The sequence below is a fragment of the Silene latifolia genome, chromosome 3 (genome assembly GCF_048544455.1).
Source record: "Silene latifolia isolate original U9 population chromosome 3, ASM4854445v1, whole genome shotgun sequence".
In the NCBI taxonomy this organism is placed as follows: Eukaryota; Viridiplantae; Streptophyta; class Magnoliopsida; order Caryophyllales; family Caryophyllaceae; genus Silene; species Silene latifolia.
Window position 1 is genome coordinate 12,411,588 of NC_133528.1, and position 18,980 is coordinate 12,430,567.

Here is an 18,980-nt window from a genome sequence, read left to right on the forward strand (position 1 = left end):
ACCTAAGCCGATGTCAATGATGCCTTAATATATTCGAGGAATGTAGTGAACCCATTTAAAACAGGGTAAAAGAACAAATTGAATGAGACACCCAACAGACTTTATTATCAAAATATATAGATTAAATTGATGAATATATTTCAAAAAATGGTTCATTTTTCAACATCAAAATCTCATTACATCATTATTGCTAAACCACATATTTGTAAATGTGTGCACCTATGTTGGACTAGTACATTTATCTTTCAAAAAATACATAATAATATTTCGAGTTTCGACTATATCTACAAGTTTATAATGATAAATTTCAGGCTAAGCAACCCAAACCCGCCTTAAGTTCGAATCCTTTTACTAAAATTCGGAGCCTCTTGCAAGAAGTAGTAAACATTTCCCATGGAACATCTCCTACAAGCATCCAATCTCCATCCTTGTCTTCATAAGTTGCTTCATACCCTGTTCCATCATTTGTTTCTGTTTCTCTTTTTGATGATTTACCTTCAATCCAAGAATATATTTTAATCAGGAAACTTAGGTTTCACATTGTTTATTAAGGTATAAAATCGTTGATTGGGACTCAACGTAACCATTATATTAAATCAAATAAATGTTTTTTTTTTTTTACCACAATTACGACGGAAAACTAATTTGATTAGAACTTTAATTAGCATTTGCATGGCTGCTAAATTCAAATTGTACTTACCAGCTTTCAATTTGAACATATCTTCAAGTGCCTTTATAAGTTCACCGTAACCTTGGTATAACTTAAGATCAACCTTTCTAAGATATGGAGCTCCATCCATGCTAACTTTGACAAAGATGCTTGTTGTCGCGTGAAGCGAATTTTTCCGATATGATCTGATTGGCGGCCATCCGATTGCTTGCACCCTACACCATATCAGCAATATACGTTGTTTACTACGCGTTTATTATGTCAATTAATTAAACGACCCTGAATAATGTATAGAGTTTACGTACTTTTTTGGTGGAGAACTTTGATGGAGGTCATTTTCGACACCAGAAGTAGAATCGTCACGATCATCAAAGGCTTTTCTTTTATTAGAACAACCCGGTAACCCTAATCGCAACTCTGTATCTTCATGATAACGCGATTCTTCTTTATTTGTTTCCATGAATGTTGTCTTTAATTAATTGTGTATAGGAATGCAAAAATATGAATGTAGTTGTTCAAAAATGGTTGTTACGTTCATATATATACAACTTGGACAGCAAAATGGTACGTTATATAGAATTGGAACAATATATAGTAAAGTGAGGTTGTTACTTGTTAATCACGTGTAATGTAGATTGTACTATGTGTATTTCCAACATAGTTTGATTGAAAGACATAGAAGATCGTTCATTACGTGTTTGTCTTTCAAGGCACATGCACTTGTTTAGTTTGATTAGGAAATTAGGTATTAACATTAAGAAACCAAAGGTAAAAGGAAAAAGTGGTTATTGATAGAGAATACGGGAGAATAGAATTGACTTTAGTTCAGTTCAACGTGATTCGAAATAACTAATGTGAATTAAAAATTCTCATTTGTAAACGGTCAAATTCTTATTTGTGATGGGTGCGGATACGGCACAAGTTTGTGACGTGAGACAAGCTTGCAAGTGGGAGAGGTAAGTGGGAGTGTCCCTTTGTCTCACGTCACAAGCAAGGCGGACTGATGTGAAGTCAACAACAAATTTAAGATGCAACTTTATGTTCTCAACGAAACTCCGAATTTCGCAGCCTCAGTTATCATGGGACTCCAAGAATCAGCTTAAATTTTTGGTTGAGATGATTTCTTGAAATGGTATCAGAGCCAGTGTAACCAAAAGGTCACGGGTTCAAATCTCACTGCCCCCCATTTCTTTCTAACGTGGAATATTAAGCATCGGGTATGGGGAGGCCTGCAATTGTATCCACACTTCAAGTCCAATGGACATTCGTATGAGGGGCGTGTTAGAATATAAAACTGATCATGAGACTTCAACCATCAGTTTCAGTTTAAGCTTTGGTTGAGCTTTGGTTGAGATGGTTTCTTGACAAACCATGTCAAATGTTCTCTTTGATTTACCCAATATTTTCATAGAATCCTGTTATTGAAAATATATATCAAAAGAAAAAAAATAGTTTAACAATTATACATAGGCACGAGTTGAAATCAACATCGGCTCGAACTTAGGTTAAAGCTCGCGACGAGCATGGTAATGAAATCAATTTGTTAAACTTCGGGTTAGCTCGAGCTAGATTGGTTCAAGCTCAAATTTTGTTTCACAAGTACAAGCTAAGTAAGGCCAAGCTGGTGTTTGGCTTGTTATCATCCCTATTTGTCCTTTTATAATTGGTTTTAGAGTGCAACTTCTTTGAGATTATGAAGTGGGCTTTCTCTCGTTTATTTTTAGTATGACCCACGCCCGTTTACATAATTTAAACTGGTCCTTTATTCACAAACGTTATAAAGTAACATGGTTTCAACAGGTGTAAGTGTGGCCTAATTGCCCCTTGTGAGTGTCCCTCATGAATTGGCTTTAACCTACATTGTTAATGTAGGTGGTAATTTTGATGATATTTAAAATGGTCTTTTGTTAGTAAATTAGCAAATTAGGTCGCGAATGAGCTAATAGTTCATGTGAGCCTGAGGTGATAATAAGTTGAGTTGGGTCGAGCACAAGTTTGAGTTTGCTAGGCTTGTGCTCATGAAGGAAAATTCGAGCTCGAGCTCGCCAGTGCTTGAAAAAACTGAGCTCACTAGAGTTTAAACTCAAGTTCAAGGGAATCTCAAGTTTATATATAATTGTTATAAATGTGTGTTTTTCTTTTGATATTTTCAATAGGAAAATTCAAAATTAATAAAAACAAATCAAGCAGATCATTCGATAAACTATTGAAGTCGTCACACACTCACCCCTACGTACGCCACAATGTCTCAGGTAGTAGTAGAGATTATCTGTCCCACTTTTGTGTCTCATCTCCTCTCATCTCCTGTCGCATTGTCTTTATCTTACGACACATCATCCATCACAAAATAAAAATAGCAATAATTTCTATTCAACTAATAATGTGTTATAAGTAGGGATAGCGGGACATAAGATGAAACATAAAATGGACAGAAAATTCGCTCTCCTCATGTAGAAGGTTTTGAGCAAATTATTGAAATCGTTTCGTGAGATTTGAATGATATGAATTAGACTCTTATTGAATACATTATGTTTTTAAAAAAAATTGGAGAAAGTATAATGCAACAACAAAAATCGCAAGATATCTCAAAGGCCAAGATATGTTAAACGCGGTTACAAGGCCAGGAATGGTACACGAAGCTTAACTAACGTAGCTACAAAATTTGGGAACATGTTTAAGACATACTTTAGCAGTCTCATTATTTAGAAGCAATGACAGGAAATAAAAGGTGGCGAAGAAATGGAGAATGAAGAAGATTGGTGGTGTAGCGTATAACGTAGACGTACTTTGAACCATTTGATGAATATGGAAGGTTGGAAGTTGGGTGTATTTATTTTTCACATCCCACATGCTTCCTACCCTACATAAACATTTTGCACTTGTGTGTTTTTATTTTGTCTCTTTGATTTGGTTGATCAAGGTTTTATGTTGTTCATTTCATTTCAAATACTATTATTATTACACAAATTTTTGTTTCAGACGGACATTTTTGGTCTTATTTGTCAAACGGATAAAATGTTGTCATTTTTTAAGAAAATGTAACCAATTAATTCACAAAATGTTATGACTAGAGGTGTCATTTTTTACCCTGAAAATGATGTGAACAATAATGGTAACATATTATCAAAAAATAACAACATTTTATTGTAAAATGATGACATGTTACCCGTCTTATTTCAGACCAAAAGCAATGGTCTCAAGAAAAACGGACCGTTATTATTATAAGAAATCACAGATTCGATTCCTAACTCTTACATTCAGGAAGATTTTGTCTGCCGACGGAAGCGTCGATATATATCATCTTGTTGATTAAGGTCTTATGTTGTTTTTCATTTCATTTCAAATACTATTATTATTATAAGAAAAACGAGTGTTAAGTAACACAAATAATGACCTTAATTAACAAAAAAAAATTATTATTGAAGTAAATAATAATATGTAACTCTCAAATTACCTGAAAGTAAATCTACATCTCCACACATTGTTCATGGCTCGCTTCACTCCATTTGGTAAAATACTCATCTCGGAGGTTACGAGTTAATGACCAAGTGACATATTGTTTGATAGCCTTGGCATCCCACATTTTCACCTGAAAAACACATATATATTAGAAATTCAAATATAATTATTTAAATGATACATTTTTCATAAAAGTAAAAATAAAAAAAACACTTACCAATGAGCATCTACTACATCAGGGTCCGTGAGAGAATCACATGCATCCCCTCCTGCTCCGATGTTGGATTCTCAACATCTTCTGCGTCATTAGTAACCTCCTCGTTCTCCTCCTCATGACGAGCTCTATTCCTACTACCACCCCATACTATCTTTCGAATAAAACTTGCCAGAGACACTAATTATAAATAATGCAAATTTTTGGTCCAGAAAAAATCGTTAGTCCAAAAAAAATTACTTCCATAAACACTAACTATATAATTAAACAATGTAAAATTCAATAAACACTAACTATATAATTAATTAAACAAATTGTTAGTCCAAAAAAATTTACTTCCATAAACATTAACTATATAATTAAACAATCTAAAATTCAATAAACATTAACGATATAATTAAACAAATTGTTAGTCCAAAAAAAATTATTGCCATAGACACTAATTACAAACTTGCCATAAACAATAACTACGAACAATGAGTGAGGATCCTCTGCCCCATTTGGTGTCTCAATGTATGTACCACTCCAATCATCTTCTAACACATCAAGAAATTAATATAATTGTTGCAATATTTTATTTTGCAACAAGTGATGTGTCAAAAGGTGAGTGGAGTGACACACACAATGGGACACAAAAGTGGGACAGAGGATCCTTACTGTAACAATGAAATCAAACAAACTTCTTAAAAGTACTTCAAATTTGATTGAATGTTTAAAATTCATACATGTTTAGATACACTTGACTAAAATTTATACATTTGATTGAATGTTTAAAATTCATATAATTTGATTGAATATTAAAATTCATACATTAATATTGTGGAATTACAACTAGTCTCCCTCACTCCTCATTATCACTATCACTAAAAATTAATGGATGTTCATCATCTGAAAAAACCATTCCAACTTCTTCCTCATTTTCCTTTATTCTAGTTTCTCCAACTTCACCTTCATCCTCTTCTTCTCCGAAATCCCCGTCATATTTCTCTTCACCCCTTTCCACAACCACTTCATATTCATCTTCACTGTACTCTCTGTCTTTTCCACCAAAATTGGTGAAATTGAGTGATCATTGACAACCACATCTTCTTGGAAGACAATTTCGTCAACAGGAGTATCAACATGTGATCTTGCCTTGATTCTAAAAAACGCAGACCATAGATTACCTTTCTTAGTGGTTGGATAATAAGAAGCATAACAAACTTGATCGACTTGAAAAGCCGCCACGAATGGGTAATGTCCACTAAGTTTTTTTTTATCGTTTACATCTACAAGTCCGTATACCTTATAGATACTAAGTCCTTGTGGGGAATTTTTAAACCAATCACATTTAAACAATATCACCCTATATACCCTGTGCTCGGTATAATAAGCAAGCTCAATTACTTCATTTAGGGTTCCATAGTAGTCCAACCCTTCTGTAGAATTCACACAAACCCCATTGCTTAAGGTAGCTTTTGGAACATCAACTCCCTCCTTAAAAGCTTGAAGTTTATAGCCATTGATAGAATATCGTCTCCATGTCTTCGCCATGTTACTAGGACCCAATGATAGAGCTATTATTAAAGGGTCCTTCCATCTATAAGTCTATCAATAAAACAATAAGTTAATTAAGGAGTTATATTCTTCTCAATATTTAATAAGAAATTCAAGTGTGTTGTTTATTTTCAAAGGAAATGTATCACTTACGTCATTTCGTAACCATTTCGGAAAACTTTTGTCTTGTTTGCTCCAAACATCATCAAAGGACGTGACATCAGGAAATGTGAGTTTGATATATGTGTAAATTCTCTATATGTACCAAAAACATGTTTTAATTATATATTACCTATAATTTTGATATATAATTTTGATATAATTTGATAATTAAAAATGTATTGAGTAATGATGAAGTAATAACTTACTTTTCATAATACCTTTGAATACATTTCCCAGTTGTAGTTCTCATGTCATCATTGAATAACTCGAGTAATTTTGAATTTAGCTGGTCATCGAAATTCACACCAACATCTAAGTCGTTCACTTTTGTGTCAATATGATCTTCGAAATATAGAGAACATACAGAAAATTGAAATTTCCTCTAACTAAAAAGCGTTGCATATGGAACCCTCTACCCGAGCTTTGTTGCCAATCTTCTTTTTTTTTTTTAATATGATTAAAAAATCTCTCAAATGGATACATCCATCGATATTCAACAGGTCCTCTAACCTTCGCTTCATAAAGTAAGTGAACAGGCAAATGCTCTATGCAATTGAAGAAAGATGGAAGAAATATCTTCTTTAACTTAGATATTATCTCGGCAATGTTTGACTCTAGACGTTCCATAGAATCAACTTTAATCGTAAAAGTACACAAGTCTCTAAAAAATTGGCTTATCTCAGTTATTGCATTCCAAGAACCCGTCGGGAGCAAATGTTTCAATGCAACAGGGAGTAACCGTTCCATAAAGACATGACAATCATGAATTTTCATTGAATGCAGCACCATGTTTCTATAGTCAACACACCGACTCAAATCTGAAGCATAACCATCCGAGAATTTCAAATTAGCAACCCATTCACATAAAGCCTTTTTTCCGCCGTATCTAAAACAAACCTAGATGATATGGGCCGTTTTAAGCAATGTTCTTTAAAGTCAGCTTTACCCTTAGGTCCAAATGTAGTTTTCTTTGGTACGTCCATCACCGTGTTGATAATTTGTTCAAAAACGTTTTTCTCAATGTGCATAACATCTAAGTTGTGTCGAATCAACAACGTTTTCCAATAAGGAAGTTCCCATAATATGCTTTTTTTTCCACCAACCTTCATTCTTGTCTTTCAGTCTTTTCAATTCTTTATCAGAAGCATCAACTATTTTCGGCAAATACTTTACCGAATCCCACACCTCATCACTGGTTAATTTCGCTGCGGCTATGCGATTATCAGTTTTCCTGTTCTTTGGAAAATGTTACAATTGTTGCGGAAAGGATGATCAGGTCTCAAGAACTCACGGTGACAATCGAACCAATAAACATTTTTACTATTTTTAAGCCAAAAAGATCTATGTTCTTTTTTTTTTACAATAAGGACAAGCATGGTACCCAGATGTGGACCAATCAAAAAGCATGCCATATGCAGGGAAATCATTGATCGTCCACATTAATGCAACCTTTAATTGAAAATTTTGTTTCTTAGAAACATTGTAGGTGTACACGCCGGTTTCCCAAAGTTCTTTCAACTCTTTGATCAACGGTTGCAGGTAGACATCCAAATTTATCTTAGGGTTCTTAGGACCTGGAACGGGTAGAGATAAGAACATAAATTGTTGTTTCATGCATAACCAAGGAGGTAACTTGTACGGAGTGACAATCAAGGGCCAACATGAGTAATTTTTCCCAAATTGCCCATAAGGGTTAAATCCATCTGTACACAAACCCAGACGAACATTACGAGGCTCACTTGCAAATTCTGGATGCTTTCTTTCGAAATGTTTCCACGCTTCTCCACCACTTAGGTGTGCCATTGTCCCCCTTTCTTTTAATCGGAAGTTTCTATGATGCCAACTCATCTCACCTGTTATGTGCTTGGTTGCATATAATCGTTGTAATCTTGGCGCAAGCATACAGGAAATAAGTTAACGGATTACAAGGAATTCGCCTCCCACTTGAATTTTTTGTACTTTTATACCGAGATGCATGATACTTTGTACATTCCTCAAGATTAGCATTGTCCTCCCAGAAAAGCATGGATCCAGTAGGACATGTATCGATCTTCTCATGGGGTAGTTGAAGTCCCTTAAGCACTTTCTTATTCTCATTAAAATTGCGCAACATTGCATTTTTCTTTGGAATAATGTTACCAATGAACGACATAAACCCATTCGCGCATCTAAGAGATATACTGTTCTCACATTTAAGTGCTACCAACCTAGCAGCCGCTTGCAACAAACTTATATTACTTTCCTCAAACACTTGTTGTTCGGCTTTTTTTAGCATTTTATAGAAGGAAGAAAATTGGGGGTTTGGGGTTTCATAACGCACTTCTCCAACGCTAAGGTCGTCGGGATTTAGTCGATCCTCCAATGATTGTTCAATATTATCACGTAATGCATTTTCCACGATCTCCCGGTAAGGATTCTCACTAACTACGATACTACTTGTACTTCCTTCGGTAGGCAGTTCCTAACCATGATACGTCCATACATAGTAATTATCGGCAAAACAATTCGACCAAAGATGAATTTCAACATCCCTCTTCCCTTTAAAAGCTGAGTTTTTGCATTTCTTACATGGACACCTCATTTCACCTCGTAAATTCTTATACTCACTACTTTGTTCCGCGAATTCAATAAACTTTTGCACCCCCTTTGCAAATTCAAGTTTGGATTTATTTTTTTCGTCTAATCTTTCATACATTCACTGCCATTCTAATCTTTTCATCTTATTATGGATCTACATTTAAATTTGTGTATATATATGTCATAAAAAAAAACAATATCTTAACAACAATGACAACCAAGAATAATACACAATAAACATTATCACCAATTATATAACTATTGTCAACAAGTAATCTTTATTTCTTTGAATTGGGTTCTTAACACTCCAACCTAAACCCATCAATATATGCTTCAAGTCACTAGTAAACGCACACATGTGATTTATCAATGAAGAAAAAATTCGGTAGCAATTCCCTTTATTTATACTCAAAATACACAATGTAGAATAAATAGTTACTCCACATATGCATTTAGAGAACATTAAAAGAATTGTCACCAAGCTATTTCCTCATAAATAAATTACGAGTGCGTGTTTACTACCTAAGTGGTTTGAAACGTACAAAGACAGTCCCAAAACGGGGACTATTCAAAAATTACTTCTAATGAGTAATTTTTGAACGGGTACTAGGTCAATATAAACAAAAATAATAATATGGACATCAAGAACAACAATAATCGCTACTTAATTGAATTACTAACTAACATGTCATTTTACATTTATTTCTAACAAACATTAACATTTTAATAACTACATTAATCTTAATTTTTAACAACAATAATCACTACTTAAGTGAATTACTAACTAACATATCATTTTACATTCATTTCTAACAAACACTAACATTTTAACTACATTAATCCTAATTTTTAACAATATTAACATTTTAATAAAATTTACCAACATTCTAACAAGATCGATATTTTACTAACTAACAACAATAATATGAACACCAACAATAATTTCAATTACAACAATGGCTTCTATCCTAAGGTCAATTAACATAATTAATAAAAAAATTAATTAAAAAGAGATTATAAATACCTAATTAAAAATAAATAATGAAAAGGAAAGAGGAGAAATTAAAGGCGCGGCAGCGGTAACAGCAACGACGGGAGGTGGCAGTGGCTGGTGAAAGATAAAAAAAACAAAAGGTTTAAAATTAAGGAGAAGGAATAGAAAAAGATAAAGAAAACCAAGAAAGAAAGGAGAGTAGGAGCCTACCTTGAGGTGACGGTAGCAACGACGGCGGTCGGAGATGGTGGTGGTGGTGTCGGGTTTTAGGGAATATAGGGTTGGAAATTGATCTGGGAGAAATAAATTATTAGTGTGACGGGATCTCGTCGGGCTCCGATTTCACTTTAAAAAAAATCCTGACGGAAATTCCGTCAGGAAAGTCAATGTTATATTGACATTCCTGACGGAATTTCTGTCAAGATTTGTCTCTCCATTATTCCAATTTGTCCTTCATAGGAAAGGTACACCTGAAAGAATTTCCGTCGGGATTTTAATGTTTCACGGATTCCTGGCGGAATTTCCGTCAGGATTTGTCTCTCAATTATGGCGCCATTGTGAAATCCAACGCGCCATTTGTCTCTGACGGGATCTGACGGATTATCCGTCACGACTTCTCTTCTGACAGAAATTTCATCAATATTCCGTCATTTTGTCGTGTTGTCGTCACTATTCCATATTATCTTTGTAGTGTTTACCTATACCGTAAGGGATGGGTGGGTTAGGAGCTTTAGGAAACGCAAAGGATAAGGAATAAAAGTCACCCATTTTTTTTATTTGTGTTTGTTTGATATTAACAATCATTCCCTTTATCCCTGCGTCACCTCAAACTCCTCTAACTTGTTACCCATCGCCCCTTAAAAGATGAATGAGATTTCCTTTCCCTTATCATCCTTAACCACCTCACCCACCAACCATTGTTACCGCCACCACATTTGCAACCACCGCAACACCACCACAACCATGTCGTCGCTGCCTCAAACTACCTCCCATCCCCAACTCAATCCATTACAACCACTGCCACGTTGACACCTCCTTTGCCCCACAGTCCTTCACCCTCATTCGGAACCCCCACCATAAACACCACTCCAAAACTATGAAAAACCCTCTTCTACCACCAGAATTCACTCCCACACCTATATAAACACCAAATCTGGTATTTTTATCGGTGTGGGAGTGGTTCTGGTGGAAGAGGGGGGGAGGGGGTCTCATGGAGTTAGGATGATGTTAAGGAGGTATTGTGGGGTTGTGTACTGTACGGAGGTTGATGAGGGGGTTGTCCGGCGATGATAGCAGTGACGCAAAGGCGTTCGACGGTCGTTTTGCTTAACGGACGAAGGCGGTACTTGCTAGTTGTGGTGGTGGTTGGTGATGGTGGAGGATTAAACAGGTGGTTGTTGGGGTTACTCTTATTCCTTTTGATAAACTAACCAAACAATAAAGATAGATTTTCGGTAATCTCATTCTCCACCCCCTCCCCCTATTAATTTAATTCTTTTACCCTTAGATGAACTAAACGCCCCCTAATTCAATTCCCGTCACCCCTCCCCCTTAGGGTATCAACCACCATTTCTTATTCCCCTACTTGCATCACCATACAACACCACCAGTCCACTACCCCCTACCTACCACCACCACCCAAGACCAACCACTACAAACAGCCTCATCGGCACCGCTAACACCGCACGCGCCGCCGACTCCTCCTTATTACCACCGCACAACCTAGTCATCTATTTCTCTCGCCCGTCGGAATTTGAATCCTGACCCCATAACACCACCCAACAAACAACCAGAAAATCAGTCCGACGAAGTCGAAATCCCCTCCCACAACACCAAATGCCTCCTAAATATATTAACATTAATAGGAAATAAATATAATTGTTGGAGCTCAACCATCACCTTAAGGTTTTGGTTGAGATGGTTCATCTATCATGGTATCGGAGCCAGCGTGACCAAAGGTCACGGGCTCAAATCCTGGCAGCCTCTAATAACTCACGAAATGAAATTTCAGCACATGGTATGGGGGAGCTTGTGCACTAATCACTTTTCGAGCCCAATGGGCATTCGAGCGAGAGGGCATAATGAAAAATAAATATAATTATTTGATCTCAACTATCACCTTAATATCTATAAATATTATTAAAAGGCTAAACTTTAAAGGCCACATAGACAATGCCACCTCACATTACTAAATGCCACCTTGCATTACCAAAATTCCACGTCACCAATTCTCCATGTAGTGTGACGTGTTTAATTAAGAGGGTAATTCATGCTCGTATAATGATCCATTTAAAACGATACACAAATTAAAAAAAATTACATAAAAAAAAATTAGTATAAAAAACATTAAATTTTGGCATTTTTAATTTCTAGATAAATTAAAAATCAATTAAAAATCAAAATTCATACAAATTTCTACGTTTATTCTTAGGATATTTTAAGAAACAAATAAATACATCACGTAATTCTAATTTTACGTTGTTTATGAAATAATAAAGAATTTTTTTTATTAAGGGCAAATAATAAGATACTTAACATTATACATTGACATTTTAATTTTTAAAAGTATAATTGGTTAAACGAAAAATAAAAATTTACATCACTCTAATTTAAAATTATTTATATGTGCAACTCCTTTATAAATATTATTGCAATAAACTTGCTCAATTTCAATAAATTGAATACATATGTAAATCTATAAATATGATATATATCTATATCTATATCTATACAATATAGATACAAACAAAATAAAAAAATATTAGTTGCAAACACAAAAACCAAATTGATACAAACTCTTTATTTCCTCTCATAAATTTGTACCAATCTACCTATTCATTTAATTTTTATTTCTTTTATTTAATAGATGGTCTTTTGGTTTCCCCTCACAATTATTATACTTTGTATTTATTTCACCAAACTTTTTTTTATCTCCCATTTAGTTTACAAAACATTCTTCTTCTCTCAAATAAATAAATTTATGAAATTAATTAGAAAATTAATTATAAAAAATTTCTTATATAAATATTACAACAATCCTCTTTTTCATTTTTATCCAAAAATTTGGTAGGTAAAGTATGCATATATAAACAATTGAACTATTTAAATTGTTTATTCTTATTATTTTTTGAATTAATTAAGAGTTAGAATGATATTTAATTCTTATTTTTGTGTAATTTTTCTATTAGTTAATAATAATTCAATTATATTAGATACTTGATTATCTAACTAAAAGTAATCTCTAAATACCATGTGTTACATACTTATAAAATAAAAACAAAATAAAAAATATTAGTTGCAAATACAAAAAACAAATTAATATAAACTCTTTATTTTCCTCTCATAAATTTGGTATCAATCTACCTATTCATTTAATTTTTATTTCTTTTATTTAATAAATGGTCTTTTGGTTTTTCCTCACAATTATTATACTTTGTATTTATTTCACCATAATTTTTTTTTTATCTTCCCCTTAGTTCACAAAACATTCTTCTTCTCTCAAACAAATTCTTGAAATTAATTAGATAATTAATTACAAAAAATTTCTTATATAAATATTACAACAATCCTATTTTTCATTTTTATCCAAAAAGTTGGTAGGTAAAGTATTCATATATAACCAATTGAATTATTTAACTTTTTTTTTATTCTTATTATGTTTTGAACTAATTAAGAGTTAGAATCATATTTAATTATTATTGTTGTGTTTGTATTAAAATTGCAAGAGGATGACATACTCACATATCAAAAACATTGCATGAAATCTGGAAATAATGGTTACGGGACTTCTTTGCAATTATATTTTGACTTGAATATATTTTTTTTTGTTTATTGAGTTTTCCTTTTTATTATTATTATGGTGTATGCGCAATATCAAGTTTTTAGTATGAATCTCTAATTATTAGTGACATGTTTCATTATATATTCCAACCCTTGGAATATTAATTGACAAATTTTGTAAATTGTACTAAATTGTCTTACACCTTTTCGTGCACTTTATAAGTTTTTCGTGTACTCTTCAACTTGTATTTTGTGAATCAGGGTATAAATCAAATATTTTAGTCGACAAACAAGATTATAAAAGTCTTAATGGAAGTGTTGAAGTTATATGCTCCAAAAATATAAAGTGGATCTTTCAATGCGGATCAAGGTAAATAATTTGCATGGTTTTTGATCGGAATCCGATGATCATTCTCCAATCCATTGTTTCAACTTTGAATGCTTTCAAGCCTTTAAATCATTTTTGTTTTCCATCAAATATTTTCTTCTAGCACTTCCAATATTTCTTCGAGAAATGTTTTTTTTTTTGGTAATGATTTGTATATATTTTTCTTTTCTCATTATCAATTGTTACGAGTATTTTTTAATTATCACCCCACTTCTCTTTTTTTTTGGTCTATTTTTATATTATCACTCTTTTTTTCTTTGATTTCTACTTTGGGACATGCTTTTTACCAAATGCCTCTTATAGCTTTTTTAAAAATTACAAAATAAATGTCATCGTTTAAGGGTAAAATTCTCACATTACTCCACCAATTGCAAACGTTTTCCGAATCTTAATTATTGCGTACAAGTAAATGAGAGGATAATTAAAATAATGGAAGTATAATAATACAAATTGTGCATCCCTATTTTTTTCGAATTCTTCGGGATAGGCGTTAAAGCTTCTCACATAAAAGTACACCAACAACAAGAGATATTAGAGATGACTCTAATTGACAAGAGATATAAAAATGAAACTAGAATGATGTCATTGTTGAACATATACATTTTCTCATGTAACCTCTAAAAAATTGTTCACACAAAATTTATTTTAAAAATTATTGAATGCGTATTTATTCGAAAATTTTATTTGTATAAGTCACATGTTATCAACTCCTTGCTAATAATTGAAGTATATCACTTAGGTCTTTCGTTATACAAAAATCATTTTAATAATATTTTTCCCGATACATTTGAAATCAATTGAATTTACAAGGACGATGTTGCAAGACCGACAAATCGACAAGAATTATAAATGTATTATTTTCTGAAATTTTTTAACAAACTCATTTGCATTTAAGAAAATAAACTTGTAATTTTAGCCTAATTAGTAAGATAAACATAAGTTGTATAACATAGCGCTTTCTACGCATTATTCATATCGTCTCTAATTGACTAAAGATAATATGTAAAATTCAGTTATAAAATATCATTATTATCCATTCATTTATATATTTTACATGTTTACTTTATTTTACATTTCTTTTTCATTAGAATACGTTAGGTAATAAGGAATAGAATTAGATGTTCAAGTGTCCAACCTTTTGTTTGTTTGCCGGATAAAAATGGGACTAAGGTTCTTAGAACGCACCAAAACAACACTGAAAACAATATATCAAGTACTAGAATACCAAAAGCCGTCAATGTTGAGTGAACTGAATAACCACCGGGACAAAGCCAAGTGCCCTCGAAATCCAGAGAGAATCTAAACACCATAAAAAAAGCGGGGAACAAAAACAGAAAGGGGACTAACAGTGATTAACACAACAAGACAACAATCAATAAAAGGACAAATACGACGAAGACCGTAGCAAAATAAAAGTAGTTTGCAAACTTAATATTCTATTGTTTGAATGTAATTTTACGTTTTCCCATAATTTGTATTTACTTTTGCTTCTAGGCTTGGAGAATAAGTTGTTTAAAGTGCTATGATGAAACACAAGACAATACAATTTCTCAGTTAATTTATATGCAATACCAGCCTTCAAAATCAGAGAATGGACATTCGTATGTTCTTTAAAATGAGGGATTCATGAGTTTTAGTGTCGTTGTTCAATAAAGAGTATGTGATTTCCAACAAATTCCAACTATTCTAATATAATAAAATTCCAAACCCCCGTAGATATTATAATATACTTATCCTTGGGAAGTGTGGTAGAACCCTCTTTATTATCTTGCTTAAGTATCCTACCAACATATCTTCAAGATAATAAGTAAGAAGACAAACAAGCTGAATAACACATTCATGAACGATACTACAAAATAAAAGAACAAAAACAATCAAACCCGTGATTTTCACGGGTCACAAAACTAGTTTTAGTTGAAATGGTTCATTTATTAAACATGTACTCAATTCAACTTCCATAAATTTTATACAAAGGCATCAAAAGGGAGATAAAAGTAGTAATTCACGGCATTCACGCCTAATGTCGATCGAGTACCTGGCTGACCATTTTAATATAATCAACTTTCAATCTTTTCACACTACTTTAAATCCGTTTAATAATAGTCAATGTTCCCTGAGAATATATAGACACAGATCTTAATTAACGCAATCGAGAATATTTAACATCTTTAATCAATTTCTTTACCGAAAAAACATCTTTAATCAATTAGGCCAGTTGTGTTTATTATTCTTTTCTTCCCCACATAATTAAATGGAAAATATGATGGGGACATTGGGTGGTATTCAGTCGCAGTATCGCTCTTTCATATGCAATATGTAGTGAACCACTAAAATGATGGGGCTAATATGTATGATAATATCAAGATTAAGGTCTTGTTCTTTTTGGTTGAAAGGTTGAACATAACTGAATGGAGTTGAGCTAAATTTAACTGAACTGAATGGAGCTGAAATAAAAGTTAATTTGCGAAAAGATGAGCTGAATTGGACTGAATTGAACTCAATGAAGCTGCACTAAACTGAATATAGCTAAGCTAAACTGAACTGAAATGAGTTATAATTAAACCCGAAAAAACAATACCGAAATATCACTATTTCTTGATGGCCCACTATCATTATCCTAGCCAAATTAATGCAAAAATACATACCACGGGTCATGTTGGTAGGTTACAATCTTAGAGCCCTACAAACACGGCCATGGTATTTATAATCATGTTCTTAGGCGGTGGAATTAATCATTTTTATCATACACCATCATTATGAGCTGTGATTTGGTGATCTTAAGACATGATTAAATGAATTGGTGGTGCTAAATCTATTGAAACTTTGCTTGCAAGTTGCATATAATCATTTAATTTGCTTGTAAAAATATAATTTTCATGTGGCCTAAAATGAATCAAGTTCTTCAATTATTAGTTTACAACTTTCTTAGTTGCTTACCAAATTAAAAAAAATGATCTTTTGGTACTCGAGTTCGAACATGGATGGTAAAACTAGTAATGGACGGAGTATGAATGATTATGATTCTATATATCGCCGATTTATTACTTATTATACTCTTATGCGAGATTTTTATGAGTCGGATTTGTTTAACTAACATATTATATGGACACGCCGTTCATTCACCTGACTCAAACTTAGCCATAAAAACATGAACCATATGCATAGTGTTTGCCTTTTCAATTTATGGTAATTGACAAAAATAACTGCACGCGAATTTTATATTATCGTAAAATTATATCCTGATTCAATTAAATTTCATTGGTTGAGCTAAATTGATGCCAAGAAAAACAATTAATCTATTTATCAAAATAATTAACAAAGAAAATTACATTCCCATTCATTCATGGTAAAACTATATATGTCCAATAATTCACATTCCAAAAAAACCAAAACATTGTAGAACAAAAGCCAAAGGCAAAAAGAGGGAGATGCATACATGTCCTCTCTTAATCTTTGCCTTATATATACATGATTAATTAACTTGAAATGAGATTGATCCGAACATCTAAAACTTGATCATCTCTTAAATATACATAATTAAGAAATAAAATATATTGCTAATTTAAATTATGCCATACAACCTAGGCCTTTAGCATCCGATCCTTTCATAATTCTAAGCCTCTTGCAAGAATTAATGAACATTTCCCATGGCACATCTCCTACCATCATCCAATCTCCATCCTTGTCTTCATAAGTCGGTACGAATTCCGATCCATTGTAGCCTTCACTCTCGGAGTATTCACCTATATAAACAAAAACCAACAAAAATTATTAACTACGTTCACATTAACCCTAACAGGCAAAAATTCAAATAAGACCGTTTTATACTTTTATTTATACTTTATATACAATAACGGTTTTTACAGAAGATCGACTTACCAACTTGAACTTTGAACATGTCTTCTAAGGCCTTGAGGAGTTGTGCATAGCAAGTGTAGAGCTTCATGTCAATCTTTCTAAGATAAGGAGCTCCATCCATGCTTACTTTTACGTACATGCCTCCATTTTCGGCCTCTTTTTTAATTGCTTGAATACAATTTTTGCGGTATGATCGAACGGGTGGCCAACCTACTACTTGTGCCCTATTTTAATAAATTAAGAAAAAACATTGATTAGCTAAATATTAATTTAAAATATAAGATCGTTATCTTTTGTGATAATTATGGTACTGAGATTCAGTATTACTGTGAGCAGGGATGTCATTTTCTGTAAAATTATAAAAATATAAATGTAACATAACAAAATAGAATACGTACTTTGGAGGAGGAGTGTTATTTGTAGCACAATCTTCTACATTAGAGGTAGACTCTTCTTTGATATCAAGAAATGACCTCTTGTTAGCACATTTTGATCCTTGTGTACCGGGTAATCCTAATCTTAACTCGGTATCCTGATGCTCTATTCCGTTCTTGTTCATCTCCATTATATTTCTTCTTCTTCTAATAAAATTTCACTAAAATTTCTCTAGAATATTTTCTTTTGGAAAACTTGAATTGTTTGCAATTTTAGCCAAGTATTTTTAGTTGTGAATGATTTAAGAAGGATGAGTTGTTGTTAGGCCACAAGTGTAAGTAAGGGTGTTATATAGAGAGGTAGAGATCCATGAAATTAAATAATGTTGAGATTCCAATGTCTAGACATGAGAATGATCATTAATTGTCGTGTGCCACACGCTGTACTCCCATTGGAGGACATTACAAACTGGAATTGTGAATTATTATGATGGAGTACATAATAATGTTTCATATTTTTCAACTAGTTATATGATTACTTAAGTTTATGGATGTACTATTTTATTTGTATTTTATGTCCTAACTCATCGAATTTACTTAGTGGGTTTAGTTTTTCTTTCTTTTTTCTAAGAAAAAAGATTATAGTCAACATTTGTAAGTAATTGTAACATTATGACTCTATTTGGTAGATCATTTTAGCTAGCTTATTTAATTAGAATTTTAGTAATCTTATTTATGTTCAAATGTCTGATAGTTAGTTTAGAGTAATAGCAATAGTGGTTCTTAGTATTGGGGTGATTACTAAGATTTTGTTTGGCAAAACTACCTGAAAAGATAGCTAAAACCTGAAAAGATAGCTGAAAGCTGAAAAGCTAATTGAAACCTGAAATGGTAACTGATAAGGTAACTAAAAATTAGAAGCTGATAAAGTAACTGATTATATAAAAATGTGTTTGACAAACTATCTA

General features: G+C 32.7%; 2 protein-coding genes across 2 annotated transcripts; both read right to left on the reverse strand.

Annotated features, from left to right (window-relative positions):
* Positions 1 to 100: 100 nt before the first annotated feature.
* LOC141645915 (auxin-induced protein 22B-like) lies at positions 101 to 1,217 on the reverse strand. The gene is made up of 3 exons (XM_074454065.1): positions 976 to 1,217; positions 701 to 885; positions 101 to 495 (listed from the first exon to the last, which is right to left on the reverse strand). Exons 1-3 carry the CDS (start codon positions 1,128 to 1,130, stop codon positions 308 to 310), a joined length of 528 nt encoding a protein of 175 aa, XP_074310166.1. The 5' UTR covers positions 1,131 to 1,217; the 3' UTR covers positions 101 to 307.
* A 15,854-nt stretch (positions 1,218 to 17,071) lies between these two features.
* On the reverse strand, positions 17,072 to 18,362 carry LOC141647231 (auxin-responsive protein IAA4-like). Its single transcript, XM_074455342.1, has 3 exons — positions 18,037 to 18,362; positions 17,660 to 17,862; positions 17,072 to 17,523 (listed from the first exon to the last, which is right to left on the reverse strand). Exons 1-3 carry the CDS (start codon positions 18,201 to 18,203, stop codon positions 17,348 to 17,350), a joined length of 546 nt encoding a protein of 181 aa, XP_074311443.1. The 5' UTR covers positions 18,204 to 18,362; the 3' UTR covers positions 17,072 to 17,347.
* Positions 18,363 to 18,980: the final 618 nt, after the last annotated feature.

What these genes read in the sequence shown, in the direction of transcription:
- LOC141645915 (XM_074454065.1), bottom strand. Translation starts at nt 1,130, where the DNA reads ATGGAAACAAATAAAGAAGAATCGCGTTATCATGAAGATACAGAGTTG. An exon ending in CAAAGTTCTCCACCAAAAAA is followed by an intron (nt 886 to 975) that starts GTACGTAAACTC and finishes GATATGGTGTAG; the next exon opens with GGTGCAAGCAATCGGATGGC. An exon ending in TATGTTCAAATTGAAAGCTG is followed by an intron (nt 496 to 700) that starts GTAAGTACAATT and finishes CTTGGATTGAAG; the next exon opens with GTAAATCATCAAAAAGAGAA.
- LOC141647231 (XM_074455342.1), bottom strand. Translation starts at nt 18,203, where the DNA reads ATGGAGATGAACAAGAACGGAATAGAGCATCAGGATACCGAGTTAAGA. An exon ending in AATAACACTCCTCCTCCAAA is followed by an intron (nt 17,863 to 18,036) that starts GTACGTATTCTA and finishes TTATTAAAATAG; the next exon opens with GGCACAAGTAGTAGGTTGGC. An exon ending in CATGTTCAAAGTTCAAGTTG is followed by an intron (nt 17,524 to 17,659) that starts GTAAGTCGATCT and finishes TTGTTTATATAG; the next exon opens with GTGAATACTCCGAGAGTGAA.